This window comes from Eublepharis macularius, chromosome 13 (assembly GCF_028583425.1).
Source record: "Eublepharis macularius isolate TG4126 chromosome 13, MPM_Emac_v1.0, whole genome shotgun sequence".
Classification (NCBI taxonomy): Eukaryota; Metazoa; Chordata; class Lepidosauria; order Squamata; family Eublepharidae; genus Eublepharis; species Eublepharis macularius.
In genome coordinates, this window is record NC_072802.1 from 26,436,153 (window position 1) to 26,457,245 (window position 21,093).

Sequence of the window (21,093 nt, forward strand, 5' to 3'; positions counted from 1 at the left end):
TTCTACTTAGGTTAACAGACAACACTGAACAGACAGTATATGCAGAATGAAGAGCTTCTTTGCAGCACAAATCCACTTCAACCTGCATCTGAAAGGGACCCAGAAAAATGCATCATTATAATCATTGTATTATTGCACAGTTTAGCATTACCTTGCAAAGAAAGCTAATATTAAAGCCCAGCGACTGGGCGTTTCTCGAGCCTGAATTCATGTAGTTTCCAATCAGCAGCACCAGTTCCAACAGCTTGCTAAAACTCTCACTCTTCTTCAGCTCTTCACAGGCTATTGTTACTGCCATGATGCCGGGTTTGATATTGTTTATGTGCTCCTCAAATGTAAGCTTGAACAGGATGCCATTGAGACGAGGTCGTAACATTTTCACCGAGCTCATCTGGAATGTAAGAAAGAACTAAAGGAGAGTGTGCACAGATACTTTTCATTCAGTTAAGTTGAACAATGTTACCATCACCACCATCATAGTACATATGGTGGTACATAGTACATTTTAGTACATATAAGTACTAAAAATAGAATAAATGTTGGTATCTATTTTTCTACAACGTGGTGGTATAAATCTTTTCAATGGGCAGGATCCAGAGAGACATGAAATCCATTCCATACATACAAATTAGCTTTCTGTGTGTGTTTCTTGAACTGCAGCTCCTAAGGATATGTTTAATCACTTATGAAACTAAGAAGAATTTCAAAAGTAATTTGTGGCATGCACCAAGATCTGATGCTCAAAGGGGAAATACATATATATTTCTACAACCCACCAGTAACAGTTCAAGCATTAATTTGGATCCAGATTCCAGACAACTACGTTTTAACAAATTCCTTTTGAAACACTTCCAAAAATATCTAATAGAGATTAGATATGGGCACAAACCACAAAAAACCTGAACTATGAGGTTCATGGTTCATGGAATTTCACAAACCATGAACCGGGGCCAGTTTACAAACCTGTTTGTGGTTCATGGTTCATGGGGTTTAAATGCCCCTTTCAGGATGCTTAGCAGCAGCAGGGAAAGAGGCATTTGACAGTTTAAAGGGCCCTTTCCTGCAGCTTGCAAGTGGAATCCCCCCTGCCGCCTGTCAGCTGCCCTGGAGAAATGGCCATTTAAACTGCTCCTTTACAACCCAAACGAACCAGTAGACCAGTTCATGGAAGTTCGTGGAAATGAGCATCCACAAACCACTGGTTCGCGAACCACGAACCAGCCTGTTTTGTGCGTTTTTTTGGGTCGTAATTCAATTTGTGCCCATCTCTACTAGAGATCATGACTTCACAGTTGTGATGTCTTATGTGTGTACTTCTCTCCCTAGCACTTTCTCTTTTGAATTTTAGGCACCAAATGAAGACCTTGTTTTCTCAAGTCTTTGGCAACAAATAATATTATCAAGTCCTGGTTGTTCTCCACTCTTGATTTCAATATTTGCTGGTGCTATCTTAACTGCAGTTTTAGCAAGAATCTGGCTGATAGCAATTTTAGACTCTGCTGTGCTGTGACCTTCCTTGACATGTTACTCTACGATAAGCCGCTTGTATGACACTTGTATTCTGAAGTGGCACTTATACATTTTGTTAAAATATGTTTGATGCTAGACTTAATTTTTTTCATGTTTTAATGACTTTGACAAAATCCATTTAAAAACATATACACATCAGAATGAGTAAGACTTCATCGATCATGTCATAGGAAAACGATTAATTAGTTCTGGTTTAACAAAAGCTCTTTAGTCTTTGAGAGGAGTAGAAAGCAGGAGGGGAACTTTTAAATTACATCATATATTATTTAAGCCACTAGCATATATCTCTGAACTGGTAGGTATGCAATAGTTATTTGACACACACGAAAAAGAGCAAAGGTAGATAAAATTAGTAAAAGCTTCTAGTCTCACAATAGCATTACGCCCAGACTAATCCATGTAAATGCATGAAAGCATTTGATTGAAACCAGTGACAGTTGTCAGATACGACCGTTTGCTGCATTTCAAATGACTTACATTTTTGATTTCATGATTCACTGCATAAAGTACTCTGGGACACTGACCATGATTGCATATTATACAAGGGTTTATTTGTATTATGAGGTCACTGTCCATCAAAATACTACCAAAGGGAATTACATTCTTTTGACTTGATCCTGCACTATATTAAAAGGGGGTGGGTGGGCCGGCAATGACAGCTTCTGAAAGCTGTTACAAGTGCCTTATTTCCCTATGGAATTTCAGATAGATTTATGTTTTTGCTACTTATAAGATTTCCAAACAATGTTCCCCTAGAATCATCAGTCCCCTCAGTTAGTGGAGGATTCAGACAACCATGTTTTCTCATTCTAGGGTTTACTTTCTCATTCAACATAAAGAAAGAATGAAATACGATCAAGTAGCTTAAAAAGTTACAAAAACAACAGAACTCACAGCCTGGCTGTGAAAATCTAACTTGTCTAAATCACATCCCAGCTCAGCACGGTTTTGTGTAATTCAAAGGCTGGCTCCTTGCATTATAATAAATTATCTAATTTATTATCTTCTCAATGGATTTGTTCTGTGGAACAAGGCAAGTTAAAATAAAACAATAGTGTTTGGATGTCATTAGTCTTAAACTCATCCATCATATTGTGGAAATTTGTAGTACTTTGGGATAAGTGGAGAAAGGGGTATCCACAACTTTGCTTCCCTCTCTTGACTTAGATCAGCATTGGTATTTCATTCTCTGGAAGAATTATAAGGTTGAGTGAGGATATGTTTAAAGCAAGCAGTCTTTTTGGGTACTGCAAATGCAGCAATGTAATACATGCACAGCAATTTCTGCAACACTGTCTGAGCTAAATAAAATGCAATAGCAGTAGTAACAATAACATTCTGTCCATACATTAATAAGAAGTGTTTAGAAATATGATTAGACTAGAAGCTGATCAGACTAAGTGTCTCTATTATTGAACTAGTCAAGCATCCACTTTAGTTTTAATACTATCACTAGTTCTAAGTATCTTGTGATGAATCACCAGAAAAATAACTCCTAGAATAACAGGTCTGAGTTTTGTTCCTCCAATACTTGTAACAATATAGCAAGTATATTATCTTTGTTATCCATCATTAAATTTCATCTCCCTTACATTAGATGTGAAACTTCATTTGATCCTAGGGTATAACTCAAAAAATTGTGCTTAATTTGAATATATAATTCATCTTAATGCTTCATCTAAATGAAAATGTGATGCTCCAATTTTCATGCACAAATAAGAATATTAAGCTAATTAGTCTGTTATAATAAGTAACCTAATTACAAAGTGTGACTTTTCTAAATGAATTTTAAACATCTAATTCTGACCTTTATTAGGGTTGATGGGTATATTGATTATCTAATTAAAACCTTATATTAATAATTAACTTACCTAATTTGTATATGCAAATAGGTATACACAGTCTGAAAGACAAACTTCAAATAGAAGCTAGTCTTTCAATCATTCTGTACTAGTTTCTTAACCTATCTCTTCTAATAAAAGTATCAGATTATTATAAAACAAGAGTTTTTTCAGCTTTTTGAACAATTTCCATCTGGAGGCCAGAGGGGGAATGTCCACAACCTGTCAGTATAAACAGATCTTTAAAATCAGAATCTAAAAGCCACTTTAGAAAACTGATTTTTTCCCTTTTGCAAGGCATATTAGTGATACTGTATACAGGCACAGGTACACATTCATGTGCACGGTCATATAAATAAAGTGCATACACGTCAAAATGCATGCTTTTGGAAGCAGCAATAGGAAAAGTTCTCAGTGCATATACACAACTTCAGTATAATGGATGTGCACAATCTTCACAAAGGACAATCTACATATAGCCTTTTAACCTCAGAGTGGAAAAATCATCCCTGCAGTGAAGAAAAAGAATGGGACAAGAGTTAGTGTCCCCTCATTTTACCCTCAATCACCCTCTTTGATACCCCGTCACATTAGGTATCTAGAATCTAACAGCAGTATTTGTGTCTGTATGTTATAATTAACCACTAGTGGGCTTACTTTTCCAGGACAAAAAAGAGACAGAAAGAGAACGGCAATTATTTAACCATTAAAGTATTCCTTAAAGCGCAGAACATCATGAGATAAAATTCTGTCACGCTAAAATCAGTTCTTATTTACTTTTTTTTTTCTTAACTAAGGGGAAAACACATGCTGGAAGGCTTAATTCCTATAAATACATTTCAACAGTTTTGGTATGAGCACATAAACATTTATCTATAGCAGATAGAAAAGGGCGTGGAAATGGCTTCATCGCTTCTTGAAAAGGAGCATTAGAATAAAATGCAACACAAAGCAGATTATATTGTAATACAAAAGGCAAAATGAATTCTGAAAATAAAGTCACAGCCGCAATCACTTCACACTGAAGTCTGTACTCAATGGTCTACAAGCCAGGTGATCTTTATTCACTGCAACAGACTCTTGATTTATGGCAAGCCCCCCCGCCCCTGTGAGGATCTGATTCCCCCTGAGATGTTTAAGTCCTTCCCTGATTGGTGGGCTCCTATCTTAGCTAAGTTATTCACCTGGGTAAATTCAACAGGGGTCTTCCCCTCAGAGTGGAAACTGAGCATAGTAGTTCCAGTGTTTAAAAGGGGGAACAAAGCAGATCTCCAGAATTACCATCAAATAAGCTTGCTGGACATAGCTGCTAAATTGTATAGCAAATCTCTTCTATGTAAGCTAGAGGATTGGGAAGCCTCCAAACAAGTCATTTATCCTGAGCAAGCTGGCTTCCGCAAAGGGCATTGTACCATCGACCATTGTCAAACTCTCTACCATCTAGCGTTCCAAAGTATCAGGGGCCCAACTAAATCTCTGTATGCAGCCTTTGTGGACATAACAGCTGTTTTTGACTCCGTTTGAGTGGCAGGAAGAACCAGAAGAGGTGGATCCGACGTTCCCACCACCCTGAAGGCTCAGAGGAGGCGGCACGGTGGCAGAGAAGCCGGGTCCAGGCTGTCACAGCCTTGTGCATGCTGCTGCCGCCGCTGCCGCAACACCAGGCCATCACCCAGCTGATCACCCTCCCCCTCTCCCTGATCGCCAAGTAAGTGGGTGGGGGTGGAGGGGTTGCCCCAGAGGGGGTGGGATGTGGGAGGTGGGGGTGGGGGAGTTGCTCCCTCTCACTTCAATATGCTCCGAATATTTACGAAGCATACCGAAGCGAGTAAATACCAGAATTCTGAAGCGGCTTGCTGCTTCAGAATTCTGATATTTCTGATTTTTTTCCCCGCTTTGGGTAAACCTGAAGCGGGAAACCTGAATTTTTCGGGATGCACACCCATACCTATTACACAGGTTATGTTATGAAATTATGAGTAAAAACGAGGCTGTACAACTAGCCAGCTATAATAATATCCTTCAATGTTGCTCGATCTGTGAAGACTCCCAGGGTGTTCTGGTTGCTGGCCTTAACATTCGGGAATGGACGTTCCACTGTGACGCCATAATGTATAGGCAGACAATCTTCTATTCTAAATTCTCCTCATGGTTTAAAACTTTTCAAGAAGGATCATGTTAGAGCGCCCTATTTGGTCAGCATCCTCCCTCACAACCTCAGAACAGCCTTTACCTTAATTCGGTTCCAAACTATGCCCACAGTGCTGCTAGCTGAGTGTTATGCCAAAACACTTAAAGCCCTCTGCTTCTGTATTTATGTTGTTCATGTTGTGGAGGATTTACCATATTACGTACTATCCTGCCCACTCTATGCAGAGCCAAGGAATAAATTCCTAAAAGAGTTTTTAATTGGTTTAAACTCCTCTTCAGACTCTGAGATGTTGTTTTTTCTCTTGTCTGACACTGTTGCATTTGTTTCTTATAGAGTTTCTCTGTTCACCTTAGCAGCCAAGAAAATTCAGGCTAGAGCTGTTTCCAGAGGTAGCAATGGTTTTAACTGACTGGTATTTTCTGCCTAGATCATTTTAATCTTTTAATAACTGTACATATGTTTATATGTTAGAGTGTTTTATGTGTTCTATGTGTATGGATTGTAATGGCTTTTGGCCACAAACAATAAACCAGTGCAAGACTCTTGATTTATGAAACCATAGCATAACACAATTGATCAGGTTGTTTGAATTATAGATATGTGGATACATAGCAGGAAAAAAATCCATCCTCAAAATTTAGTGTGTATGCGTAGGGAACCCTAGCAAGGCAAAATGCTACCCTGGTACTAACTATACCTCACATGGCTGCTGAAATGGACTATTATTTGGACAACTAAAGTATCAAACCATTTAAGGTGGGGGTTGTTTGTTTGTTTTTTCCCCAACAATCTTATCCAGTGCTTAAGCTTGTACTATACAGTCACAAAGAATAAATTATTAAGTGTCTGAGAAATCTCCCTGGGGCAAACAAACTTCAATAGTTTTAGAACACCTTGGAAATCCTTAGAGACCTAACAGAGGCTTAAATGACATCTAAGTTAAAATATGGCTCCAGATAGAAGATGCATTGCTCACATGACTTTGGGATTTAAACTGTCAAATGCCCCTTTCCCGACACTGCTAAGCAGTGGGAAAAAGGCATTTAAACTCCACGAACCACGAACTGGTTCATAAACATGCCCCAGTTCGTTCCAGTTAGTGGTTCCTGGTTCATGAAAACCCACGAACCATGAGCATCATGGTTCGGTTTTTTTGTGGTTCGTGCCCATCTCTAATACTGACTTGATCAGAAAATCTACATTTTTGTTATTTAATTCAGTATTGATTATATTTGTATTTTAATTGAGTACATTTTTTATTCAAAAGTATGACAATTTAGAGGGAAGTTGTAAACATTTTATTTTAATGATAAAATTGATACCAACTAGTAGAGAAGAGGAGGAGGTATTAAAAGACAGCAGTTTTGATTTATTCTTCAGCACTCTCGCCTATTAGCAATTTAGACAGTTTCTCAGATAATCACTATAAAAATGCTATATGAAATCCATAGTAAACAATATTTTTAATTTCTTTTTATCATGTTTTTATACCACTCAGCCTACATATGACTCAGGGTGGCTTATAAACTCACATTTAAATCACATAACCAACCACCCTGTGTTAGGCTGAGAGAGGATGAATTGCACAAAGTCAGCGTGGAGGATCCTAGTCCTCCACACCAGACTGGCTTTAATCAAGATACACGTACAATTTAACATACAGAAACAGAACGTACCACAACTCCAAACTGTTCTGGCTCACAAAGATCATCGTATTCATTCTTCAACTCGGCTAAGGCACTGAGTTCCTTCTGCTCAGGGAGGTTCTTAACCAGATTCTAGTATGAGGAACAGAAATAAAGATTATTTTCATATGAATTTAGCAATTCTGATATTCATAAGAACATGATTTATTAATATGTAATAGCTCTCAGATCCATATATATATATATATATATATATATATATATATATATATATATATATATATATATATATATATATACACACACACACACACATAAAATGTCACTTTAGCTAAAAAACATTCTTTTGACTTTTTTAAACATTCATATACAAGTAAAGAAACGCAGATATATACAAAAACACAAAACAAAGTGTAATGGTTAAATACATTTAAATACATATTATTTAGCTTTTCTTGCAAAAACTCCAGAACAGGTTGCCAACTTGATAAGAATGGAAGCATGCATGATCTGTCATATTACATCTAGATACACAGCAGTTTGCCAGACTTTGGTATCTGTATTTAAACATTTAAATTTTCAATGGTTTCTGATTTTTCACAACCAACGTTTTGTTTACTAAAAGTAAACCACAAACCATATTTAAATACTCTTTCTTAACATATTCATGAACAAGATCTAAAATAATAGCTTTAGGCAATTTTGAAAGTTCTAAGTTTCAACATGTATTTCTGTGACAACATTGCCCCAGAACTTTCATACCATCTGGTATTGCCAACATATATGGAAAAAGTCTACAAAGACAAAAGCACATTTCCAGCATTTGTGTTCTACAGCACTTAGTTAATTTAAATGACTTCTTGGACATAGAAGCATGTAACTCTGCTTAGGTTTGCATTAAAAATTAAATGCACTTTATACCTACTGGCATCCATGGAGACTGTTCTTAAAACTGTGAACAAGAGGGTAAAGAACTGCTATAGCCTTTTGATTAATAAGCAACCTTCATTACAATGAATCAATGATGGTTGTCCTTAAGTTTAATTTGAATACATTCTGTACATGCACCCATTAACTCATATTTTGCATAAAATTACATTTCAAGTGGCACCTTACTGATCCTGTATTCTTAGATGGGAAAGTCAAAGAAAGTGTTTGTGACAGCACTGAAGCACACTTTGTATTCAATCTTTCATGCCTCATAGCTCTAATTTTATGGTATGTCAGCACTGTGATGTTAAAAAAATGCCTGTTAAACAGAACTGAGACATTTAACTACTTTCCACATTTCTGCAATTATTCAACAGCATTCCACAAACTTTATTTTCTTTAAATGTTAATTGCACACTTAAAGGTTAGTTAAGTGAAGATATCGATCCATGTTGCCCTTTCTTGCATGCCAAAACATAACCTTTCTTTCTTGTCTGAAAACATCTCATTAAGTCACTCAAGTCTTGGTCATACTTGGGTTCTTGGTTACGAAACCCTTTATATACATAGACTGGACCCCTGTCAAATTCTATTATAGACTCCACAGACTACTGCAATAGGTTTACCATTAGGTATCGCAATAGGCTAACCGTTAGGATGCATGTATAACATGGCAAGGAACATAATGTTCTAAACACTTTATTCTAAATACCTGTATATGCATATGCACACGTACACACTTACAGATATTTTACAGACCACCTCCTGTCCATTTGCAACTGCAATTGTCCTCTTGACTAGCTAGTATAGGGTAGTGGCTAGAGTGGCACCACTAACAGTATAATCCTCAGCAGAGTTATACCCTTCTAAGTCCATTGATTTACAGAATTGCACTGTAAGACTATGAGGATCCCTAGTTCAAATCCCTCTCAACCAAGACATTCACTGGATGAGCTTGGGCAGTCTCTCTCTCTCTCTCTCTCTCTCTCTCTCTCTCTCTCTCTCTGCCTAATCTAACTCACTAGGTTTCAGTGAGTGCAACTGGACTGGTTGGCATCAGATTTTATTACACATCACAAGTCACTAGCATGGGGTAGACTAGAAATCTAAACATGAGAGACAATAATCAGTATCTGTATATAAAAATGGCAGCAACCTAACTCATACTTGCTTGTTTTAAAGTTCTGTTTAAATCAATGGTTGGTCAGCTGCCAATATTTACTGTCATGATTTTATGGTGGAGTACTGCAATTTGTAAGGAAATCCAACATAGACCCTGAAAGAGGTACATAATCACACTGAAAGTGAGAAAGCGAGTAAAAGAAAAGATACAAAAGGCAACAAAGGATAACAGATATGCAAGTCAGTGTGATACTACGCAAATACCTATTTACTGCTGGTACTATTATTTCTATTTCTATTTTCTCACAGTAGGGGAAAAAACACATTTTCTTCAATACATTTCTAACATTATCGAGGAACTAAACTTTTTGCTTGGTTGCAGGACCGAGCAATCATCCACCACAGACTGGCAACATCAATATTTTCAAGCAGCAAAATAATTCTGAAATAGAAAAACCGAGCAAGGCAAATACAGGTCATTCTGGAAACTGCTGCACTCCAGAGAGCACACTTCTTCACTCATCTACTAAATAAACCATTAAACAAATCCCAAAGTTTGTAAACTTGGAATTAAAGTGAAATCTCTGTTTCTCTATGATGAATACCTTAATAGTATTGCAGTTAAAGAAAAACAGTAACTAACTGTTAAGTTGCAATAATAATTAGGGAGTGAAGGTTTAGTTAACACTTTGTTCAAATACAGATTGAAGAAAGAAATTTCAGAAACATATGGCTTGTGACGAGACATCAGAGGTTCCAAGCAAGGTGTCATGAGTGGACTCCCTTTCCTATGTTTCTTCCAAGGAGACAAGTCAAAATAAATAACTATTCGAAAAATGTGGGCAATGATGGACCATTGATCCAGACGGGCCAGTGATGCTGTGCTCCAGAAAAGGTCTGGTTTAGAACAGAGATCTTCAATTTTCTAAACCTGGGATACCACCTTTAACCCCAGGAAGCAGCGTGACCCACTGAGCTCCAAGAAAGAGATAGAAAATCACTTGACATCACAGTCATGTGCTCCTTGTACAAAAGTTATCTTTCCCGCCCCTGAGATACCTTACCTCACCCGCATGCTGCTCTTTTAAAAGTTCATCATATCCTTGCTCTTTAAGCATGTACACTAGCAGCTGGAGCAACTAATATGTTCTGTGACCAACCTGAGGGCTGACTTATCCATGGGTTAAAAACTGTGGGAAGGGCCATAGCTCAGTGGAAGAGCCTCTGCTGTGCATGATGCACTCAGTTCCAATGTCAATGTCCACCATCTCCAGTTAAAAGGATGAGGTTACAGATGATGTGAAAGGCCTCAGCCTGAGACCCTGCCTGGACAAATGCTGCCAGCCTAAGTACTGACCCCGATGGATCAATGGTCTGATTCGGTATAAGGCATGTGTGTCCACTACTGACTCACAAATGTATAACAAAGGCATGGGCCATCTCCATGATCATCATTTGGCTGCCTAAGGCCAGTAAATATTCATGACCCTGCCCTTGAGAGATGGAGGAGTGAGCGGGGGGGAAAAATGTTAGAAAATGGCTTGCATAATTATACTCTAGAAATGTCCCTGTCTCTATGGTCTCTACTACATAAATTAGGGGAAATTCCTAGAACATCACCTGGAAGTAATGTCACATCTGAACCAAGCTCCAACTTCCCCAGGCACCACTCTAAAAATCTCCTGGCACTTGCTAAAGCAGTGTTGGTAACCCTAATAATCTAATTTACACTAGCAGATGTACCACCGTAACTAGAAAGAAAGAAAGAAAGAAAGAAAGAAAGAAAGAAAGAAAGAAAGAAAGAAAGAAAGAAAGAAAGAAAGAAAGAAAGAAAGAAAGAAAGAAAGAAAGAAAGAAAGAAAGAAAGAAAGAAAGAAAGAAAGAAAAAGATTTAAGTAAATGAAGCTGATTGTAATTAATAAGAAGCATAGCTGGACAGACATTGTTGCCAAGCATGGTACAGAACTGCTTCTATTTGGAGATAAGGTACAGCAGCATGGATACCTGCAGGTATGCATAATTTAACAGTTCAGAGTGCAAAGGAATGGAACAGATATCATTTGTATTTAGTTCTCTGATATGCTTAAAATGGTTGCTGGGGGTATGAGATTTTGATCTGTTTCAGGCAGAGTCCATAAGGTCAGCCTAGTCAATTGAAAAAAAAAATATGATCATCTTAAAGGTCCAGATAAATGATACTTAAATAGATAGTCTTTGAACTGAACTGAAATTTAGGAATAGCCTGACTGATTGATCAATATCTCAGAGGATCCGAGAGGAACCAGAAGCAAAAGAACAAAGAGAAAGAGCTGATATAAGTCCATCAGAACACCATAGAATAGAACTGAACAGAAATCTTTTCTGGAAAAATTGGCTACCGAGATAAGGGCAAGTGTTAGCACAGCACAACCTTCCCTCACATTGAAAAGGTAGTTCATGGCTCGTTGCCTAGCTAGGCTGAAAGGGAAAATTACTGGAAGGTGAGTCATGAAGCAGGACTGGTTAGCAGTCCCACACTCTGGATATGTGCAAAGATGTAAGGAAGAAAGAGGTCTTCCAGGAGTACCTGAATTAATCACCTACACCATACAGATCCTGACCCAGGGTACATTCAACAATATAATTGGACTGCCTTGCCAAGTGCTCTGTGTGTGTGTCCCGGGATCATATGCACACCCTCAGATGCTTGTCTGAGCCTTCTCCTTCTTCTTGCTGCAAAGCGCTCGACTGGTCACTCAGCCGCAACTCTCTGTGGACATCCTCTATCTCCTAGACTGGTAAATATCACTCAACCCTGCACTCCCCTTCTTTTTCCTCCCTATTTTCTAGTTAGCTCTGTGTGCTGTGTGTGTGTTCCTGTATGTTTGCTCTTGCTGCCCCTTTAATAAAACCGTTCCTATTGAACATCTGCCTGGTTCTTTCAAAGAGTTCTCTAAGGGAACGATCCTGGTATACATTGGTGGAGATCCCCTCTCGCTGCTTCTCCTTGTCTGCTAATTCTCCCAGCTCACAAGAAGACTCCCCCCCCCCCGCTCCGCAACTTGGGTAACACAAGGAACTGAAGATAGGAACCAGGATGAGTTAGAATAGGGGAGCTGTCTAATTAGTTTCAGCTAGATGCACTTTCCTTTACTATGTCCTTGAACCGAGTGCTCTTATAGGTTTGTTTTTATATACTATATAATAACTTAGGAGTGTATTGATGATGATTTTAAAAACCATTTGATAAAAATGTGCCTTTCTTGTGTAAGCACCATGTTCTCTGACACTTTGTTTCCCACCCCTTCTCTGAAAGCTATCAGTATCTATCTGATAGTTGTGAGTTGTATATACGATGTCTATAACGTTATAAAATGTTTTTGGGTTTTTTTTCTGTTAATTGTTCCTATGCTAGTGTACAGGGAATTGTGTGAACCTGAAATAATGTTCTATAAAGTCATTGAATTCTGTAACTAAATAATGTGCAGCTGTTTGAAATAATAATTTCCACATTTATCTTCAGGGTTCACCATTTACTTCTTTTGCTCATTTCTCCACTCCCTCTTTATAGCTACTAATGCAACCTTTCTTACTTAAATATTATTCTTCATATTTCGCTGAAGGTCTTTAGGAGGGTATTACTAAATAAAAATGACACCTTTCAAGCAGATATTCAGATTTTTAAAAGGCTAGGTTCAGCTGATATTTTTGCAAAAATAAAATAAAGTATTTGCAAGATTAGCAAGAGAACTCTCAGCAATAGATCACAATAACACACTTTAATAACGCTGATGAAAACAAAGTAACAATGTTAGGAAACACCACCGCCTTTTTAAAGAATTATATTACTCTATTTCTTGTCTATTTAACTCAGTTTATGCGTAATAAGGCTGAGTAGAGTTGCCAGGTCCCCTTACCCTCAAGGGAGAGGGAGGGAGATCTGGCACTTACCTTCCGGATCCTCCTGTGTGCCCACTTCCAGCAGCGCACAGTGATGTCAGTTCCAGAAGTTACATTATCGCACCCAACAATGGGCTTGTCCATGCACTTCACAGTGCCAGTTTGGGCACCTGTGAAGCATGCAAGCATGCCTGCCTCCAGACAAAATGATGTCATCTAAGGAACTGGCATCATTGCACCCGGCAGGAGCGTGTCTGCTGCACACTGGCCCGGAAGGTTTTTTGCCTCCCAGGCCCATTCCCCAGATCTTTCCCCCTGCCAACCAGGTGAGTGGCAGTGGGGGCAGAGGCTGGGAGTGGGAGATCCCCTGCCCCCACCAGGGGACCTGGCATCCTTACCAACTGTATGAATCTGAAAAGTATTACTCAGTATTTCTCATCAGCTTATGGCTACACATGCTGGAAATTAAAACAGTTCCAGCATGTATATCCTGTAGGAAATAAACCTATCCTGTAGTATATCATGGGTTTGTGGCCCCAAGACATCTCTCAGAAAACCTCCAGTAGAGCCAGCAATGCTATAAAATCCTTCTCCATTACTGTTTAAGTTCTATATTTGCAGACACTCCTAAAATAATATTAACAACAAAAAGCATTAATATATTATTAAATCTTCATATTAAATCTGGATAATTGTTACAAGTATCTTAATATTCCAGCATTGTTGATCTTTAGGAAGAGAGTTCACAGTAAATATAACCATTTGTGACAGGATGCAAACACAGATATTAATAATTGTAATATTTGTCATTATAATATTTGTAATTGTAAAGATAGATAGTTAGATAGATAGATAGATAGATAGATAGATAGATAGATAGATAGATACTGAATATGTATATATATATATATATATATATATATATATATATATATATATATATATATATATATATATATATTCAGCATCTATTTGTTTAAATAACTGCTTTGTCCCCTCCAACTCAAAACAGTTTGGTTCATAATTAAACTTAGTTTTCATGAGATAGTAAACCTGCATCAGAGCGTAAGTGTGAGGAGTACATGATGAAATGCTTCTGCATACAGAACCATCACCTCTACATGGGAACCGAGTATATCAGAGAGAGTACCAAGCTATCCCTAGGTACAGTGGAAGGGGCTGTGACTCAGGGGTTGAGCATCTGCTTGGCATGCAGATGGTCCAAGTGGAAAGGAACATGTAACAGGTGTGAAAAACCTCATGTGTTTATGTCTTCCTACAGTTCTTGTATTCTTTGCATAAGGAATGTTTCTGTATACAACAGCATTCTATCTCACCTACAACCTGAAATGGCACAGACCAGACATAGGCTTACTACCTTCAAGACACAGATTGAAACTTCAGTTCACTAGGACTTATTTCTTACATGAGCCTACTTAGAATTGCAACTTAATGCAGTATTGACCTAAATTAGAAGACAAAATAAATGCTAAAGGCTATGTTACTTTGCTTTAACCATTTTTAGCTCAATACTCCTGGATTGTGTTCACACACACACACACACAGGTTTCAGACTTCTCTTATGATAGAAATCTGAATAAAAATACGTAGATTTTGAATTCATTATACAGTTGCTTGTCGTATTTATTTTAATTTTATTTTTCTACCTTGCGCAGACATACACAGAACAATAAAATGTTACCAGAAAAATTTCCAGAATAGAGGTTTAATTTTCTTTCCTATCACTATGACCTCTCCATGTCCATTTAGTTGACATTAGCAGGCTTGGCCCTTGATAATACTTGGATGGGAGACCACCAAGGAAGTCCAGGTTCATCATGTAGAGGCAGGCAATGGCAAACCACCTCTGATTGTCTCTTGCCTTGAAAACCGTACGAGGTCATCGTAAGTCAGCTGTGACTTGACAGCACTTTACACACAAATAGTCTGGGGACCTCATGATCTGTGACCAACTCACCTTTTCTGCTGAATGCAAACATACATGGTATTGCTGCTCCTGCTCAATACACTACCCCTGATTATTCTGCCAAATTCCAACCTCCATTTTTCATTTCCAAGCCTGCCTCTGAGGTTTGTCCTTTTTTTTTTATTTACTGTATTTATATCTCCCTGATGGAGACCCAAGTTCGCTTACATAATTCTCCTTTCTGCCATTCTATCCCCACAACAACCCTATGAAGTAGGTTAGGCTGAAAGTGTGGGAGTGGCCCAAGGTCACTCAGCAAGCTTCATGGCACACAAACCCTAGTTTTAAAGATTCTGTAGAAACAAATGTGTGGTTGTTGGGGGTTTTCCGGGCTGTAAATGTGTGTTTGTGTATGTTATTCCCTTACCTGGAGTGTTAAAATCTAAACTTACAGCTCCTACATGAAGGCATGAAAGATAGTATCAGATATGGCATATAGATTCCATATCTAATGTTGGTTGCTAATAAATTATGCTCCATTAAAATGCTTAATTAAATGCTTATATCTGCTTCTAAGTCTGCAGGATAAAGAAGTTGCTTTTGCAACTGCCCTGAAATGTTCTGTGTATGCAGAAACTTGACCCAACCTGTTTAGAGAACATCTGTAAGTACATATGGAAAATGTGTATGTAAAAAGCAGGTATCTAGGCCTAAAATCAAGGATCAGCCGCCATCCATTGAAAAAGCCCATCCTGGTACATGCTCAAACTTCATGCAGCCAGCCTCTTCCTTCACCCCTCACCCCTGCCATGACTGGTATTGTGAGATAAGGAAAATGACTCTGAAACAGCCAGAGACAGATGGAACCAATGTGCTAGCTGAGACTGACAAACATCAACAGGAGTATCGTATCAAGCAAGAATTGGGTGCACCTGCATTTTTTTTAATTGTAGCCTACCTTTCTTCCCCAATGGGGATCCAGGCAGCTTATCTCATTTTCCTCGCCTCCATTTTATCCTCACAACAGCCCTGTGACGTAAGTTAGACTGGGAGTATGTTACTGGCCCAAGGTTACCCATCAAGCTTCCATGGCTGAGTAGGGATTCAAACTCAAGTCTCCAAAATCCAAGTCTATTAATCTAACCATTTACACCACACTGGCTCTCCATTTTGGAAAGTAGAGGGGAAGAGCAAAAGAGGCAAAGGAAGAGTAGAGAAGGACTGGAGGCACTGTGACATCACTACCCCTACAAAAAAGGATAATCCAGATTTGTAGAGGCAGAATTCTACTTCCTATCAATGGAACTCTCCTGCTTGGGCAGTTCTTGCATGTAACTAACAGGTTTGGCCACCCCAGGTGAATGAGATTATTTCACGATGCAGAAATGTTTTCAATAAAACTTTAACTCATTAAAGGATCCTTGCCTGAGACCCTCCATCCGTTCATTGCTGGATCAGGACCCTACTGCCCAGAGCCCTTCCCTAAGGTCTGATCCACTGAGAGATAAGGACCCAAAAGGCTGCAGGTGCAAGGTTTCTCCCTTACACTTGCCTTTGGCAAAGCAAATGTGGCCCTAGTAGGAAACAGGCCTCACCCAACAGATATGTGTCAAGTGCATGTGTGTTTTCCTAAGCATACAAAGCAACACCCAACTCTAGGATAAAAAATTATTTGTATAAGCATAACTTGTGTATTTTTATTTACTACTGCAAGCTCTTAATTATTTTGACTGCTTCAAGAAAGATAGTTTAAAGATGTGAATAGATCAGGATGGGTAGTTGTGTTAGTCTGTCTGTAGCAGAGGAAAAGTGCAAGAGATCAGCAGCACCTATAAGACTAACAAAATTAGTGGTAGAGTATGAGCTTTCGTGAGCCACAGCTCACTTCTTCAGATAAAGGTGTGAAGTAACTGGCGTCCTTTTATTGCCACCTGAAATACAAGAGGTCCTTCACAAACACATATGAACACACAGGTTTCTTTATCACCACAGAACAAAATGTCAGTATCACCGTCGTGATGAAGTGTACAATTGTATTACAAAAGGAAGAAGAGAAAATGTGTAGTACATTGGTTATTCTATAAATGCTGCATGCAGCTTTCGAGAGAAGATGAGGTGAAAATTTAGATTAATGAACAATGTGAATATTTGAAATGAGAATAGCTATACAGGCGAAAGTTCCTCTTTCGGTCCTAAGGCATTTAAAATTGTCAAGTAACCCAGCTGCAGAATCCACTTCCTTAGAGTAGATATGGGATTTCACAGTCCCGAAGAACACTCACAAATACATTCACTGTGATGAAAATGTTGATTCCAATATACGTCATGCTAGCTTACCTGAATCAATGCTTCACTCAGTTTTTCTTCATCGACTTCCAATATGATATTTTTTATTTCTTCGTAAGGCATGCGGAAAGATCCCAGGAAAATAGCTGAAATAAAATGCACCATCATATTGTAAGAAGTCAAAATTGTCAAATGTAAGAACATATGTGATTTTGCATTTCTTCAAAAATATGATGAACACTAACCCTGGAAAAATGCTGATTGTGCTGAAGATCGTTCATTTACTTTCACTAAAGTTTAAGACACTGAGTCAAGACTTGATAGCTCAGTTTACATTAGCCAGGGGATGCAGATAAGTTGGATTTAAATTAAGTGTGATTTCTTAAAATATTCATGTGATTTCGTATTTTAGACAAGGACACTACCCCAATGAGTAATACTCCATTTTATAGTTTATATCACAATGGGCTGAACTGTGAAGCTCAGTAGTTTCTTTAAGTATGATCCAGCTCTATCAAAAAAATCACCTGATGCAAACCAAAAATATGTGGCTTGGCTTTAGTTGTGAACGCTTCTGAGCTTTCACAACAACACAATGTTACCACAATATTACCACATTTCATAGCAAAAATAAGAATCAGATCAGAGCAAATGCCCATCTAGTCCGGCACTGTTTCCAAAATGGATCAGTCAGATGCTTCCGAGCCCATAGGCAACATCTCTGCCTTCCTCTCTCCCAGCAACTTATAGTCACATAAATCCAGCCTTTTGAACTTAGAGACTTCACTTTAGCCAGCATGGCTAAGAGCCATTGATATCTAAATGGAAAATCCATGTTGAACAACTGTCTGCTTCCATTCTTGCATTTGCAGATAAACTGAATTTCCATACTTCAGTCAAAAAGCACACACCTCATGCAACTACTTTCTCTAGAGTACACATGGTTCACTGACTGGGTATGACTTCCACAATATACCTTTTTTCAAAATCTACAAATCTGTACTCCAACAACATGTTCCTTGGGGTGGGCTTTATTGTCAATGTCTTATGCCCTGCTGAGGGAGGAAAGCCTGTATGACACTATCTAGAAGAATTACAAATAGCGGGGCATCAGACCTCTGTTTCTTCAAAGTGAAGAGTAGATATGCATTACCATGGACTATGATCAATTCAATAGCACAACCACAGGTAGTATTTGAATGAAGCTTGCTCTCAGAAACTCAGTGCTTAAATTGGACTGAGCTTTGGCAAATGCATGGAGCCACGCATTTACAAGAGTGTTCTGGTCAAACAAGCACTAAACTTTAATGTGAGCTGGGTCTCTCCCACATTATGTTGGGGGGGCAGATGTTAACAACTTCTTTCACGTCTAGTGTCATGTGTCTATATTTAATCACATTTTCTGAAGACTTGAGGCACTGGAAATTGCTTATTAGCACACAGCAATTTATACTGATTCACTTGCCCACTGCAGACTACAACTTGGCTCTCCCTATTCTGGGAGTTCAGTGGGCTGCAATAGGAGGGGAAATCAGGAGAAATCTCCACATACACACCACTAAGAAAACTTAAGTGCCTTTCTTTGGATCAGCACAGATATAGACCACTGACTCTACCAGTTACTGGAACTCCACAGCACCCAAGAAGCATGTGAAGTTGACTTATAGTGAATCAGCTCACAGGTCCATCGAGGTAAGTATTGTCTACTCAGACTGGCAGCACCTCTGCTGGGTCTCAGCCAGAGGTCTTTCACACCACGTACTTACCTGAACCTTTAAAAAAAATCTGGATATGCCATTGATGGAACCTAAGACCTTCTGCACATCAAGCAGATGATTTACTACTGAGACATGTGCTAGGCAAGCTTCCACAATGTGATGCATCTCTCTATATGTATCCATTCCTCATTACCAAATATTTGACATTAGAAAATTCTTCCAATGTTTTTGAAAGGCCTGAAACATGTCAAATGAAAGAGTGTATAACATACACAAATTCTGTGCTGTCTTCCCATCCAATATTCTTAACTCCTTCACTCTCTTCTTCGGCAAAGCTATCTTCTTTTCTTCTGTATCCTCGACTGCCTTTTTAACTGCAAAACAAAAATATTTTTGTGTGCCTTCGGATTCAGTAGAAGAGAAACATCTTTACTTTCAGGTTTTGTTTAATCCCTTAAAATGTTTGCACCAATGCACTGCTTAGTGTTGTGCTTAAGAATTTTCAACAGTTATCAAAGATCAAGCAATCATCTGCATGAAGAAATGTAGGATAATAAAAAACAACTTAAACTTTTGTCTGAATTGAACAATCCTGTTCACTAAATCAAGAACAATTTATACAACAAATGGTTTTATATCAAATTAATCATGTTTTTGCTACCCTTCCCCATTTCTGACTGTTTCTCATGGAGCAAATGGGTTGCTCCACAATTTCCACCTTCAGCACATTGGTGCCTCCTACTGGTTGCAACAGTACAATACTATCATTTTATTTATTCTCTGCACATACAAGTCAATTTAATACACAGCCTAGGGAAATGAAAAAGGTTCAGGTGTTAGGAAAGTCAAATGCTTAACAAAACAATCAAAAAAGAGATCTAAATTAAACCTGTTGGTAAGCAACCAAGATTTTGTTTTCATTTAATACAGTGATCTATTTTGTGCTCAATAACGTATTTGTTTATCAAAGCTGAGGAGGAAAAGCTGATGCAACATGCTGTAAGAGATTGTTTTTCATTGAACTCATATGTACAACTTGTGCAGCTGAGAGACAGGTATATCCTTGCATAGCCTGCACCTGTAAACTAATGTATCCCACTGAAAGGATAATTTTATTATGACACCTGCTTGGTACCTGCACAAGTAAAAATGACATTAGCCAAAGTGAGCCTGAAATGTAGAGATTAAAGCAAAGCCAATCGTTCAGGTGACAAGGGAAGCCCACAAGAAGGCTGTAATGGTTCAGAGACTTAATTAAGAAAAACTTCACTATTAGCTCATCCCAAAATCTGGAAACACATGGGTTTTGAAAATTAACAGCTGCACAATACCTAATGTACTCTCACACCTGATCATTAACTCAATTATTGAACACCATTAAACATTACCTTGGCAAGATTTAAGTATTTTAATGTTAAGGCAGACTGAGAATACAAAGCAAAATATTGTACTCTTGGGGCAACCAAATAACTGGATGATAGGACTCCTGAACTTATAAGCTATTACTGAGAATAAGGAATTTCAGAAGGTTCACTTCTCATCCTTGCACCACTTTGGGACATGCTGAAATTTCCACTTCTACACAATTAAAGATACAAGACCTTCTGATCAGCTATAAGTGAGGAAGGAGGGCTGAGACTGAGGGCGGAGGATTGCCAGCTGTGCTTGGCAAATGGTAAACCTCGGTAAATGATTGAGAAATATTCCCCCAACTGCATACCTAAATCCCCCCTCCAGAATTCTATAAGCTCTCTGTTCAAACATCTGCATTTCCTCATATCCAATTCTAATTATTTTTTTCTTCAACTGTCACTCAACTGCTCTCGAAAGTCTATGTCACATGGAGCATTCTCAGTTTATCAGGCTGCTTTTTCAATTGGTTAATTTGAAAGTCATACATCTTCTTAACTGCACGGTCCCATGAGTAAGTAGGGTCCCTGTGTTATCTGTGGGTGAACTAGTTTGCTGCTTTCATGATTGGTATAAGTTATTATACATAGTGATAAATTGGCAGCTTACATTTGAAGTCACTGAAGTCTAAGGATGCAGTCTTAAGCACATT

The 21,093-nt window shown here is 38.4% G+C and overlaps 1 protein-coding gene across 1 annotated transcript in view; it reads right to left on the reverse strand.

Annotated features, from left to right (window-relative positions):
* Positions 1-21,093, reverse strand: part of DIAPH2 (diaphanous related formin 2) — a 444,699-nt gene that overhangs the window by 273,966 nt on the left and 149,640 nt on the right. The window contains exons 19-22 of the mRNA XM_054995941.1: positions 19,304-19,405; positions 17,365-17,459; positions 7,200-7,301; positions 152-391 (exon numbers count right to left, since the gene is read on the reverse strand). Of these exons, the coding sequence (XP_054851916.1) occupies positions 152-391; positions 7,200-7,301; positions 17,365-17,459; positions 19,304-19,405 (539 nt within the window). The remainder of the gene's footprint in view (positions 1-151; positions 392-7,199; positions 7,302-17,364; positions 17,460-19,303; positions 19,406-21,093) is intronic.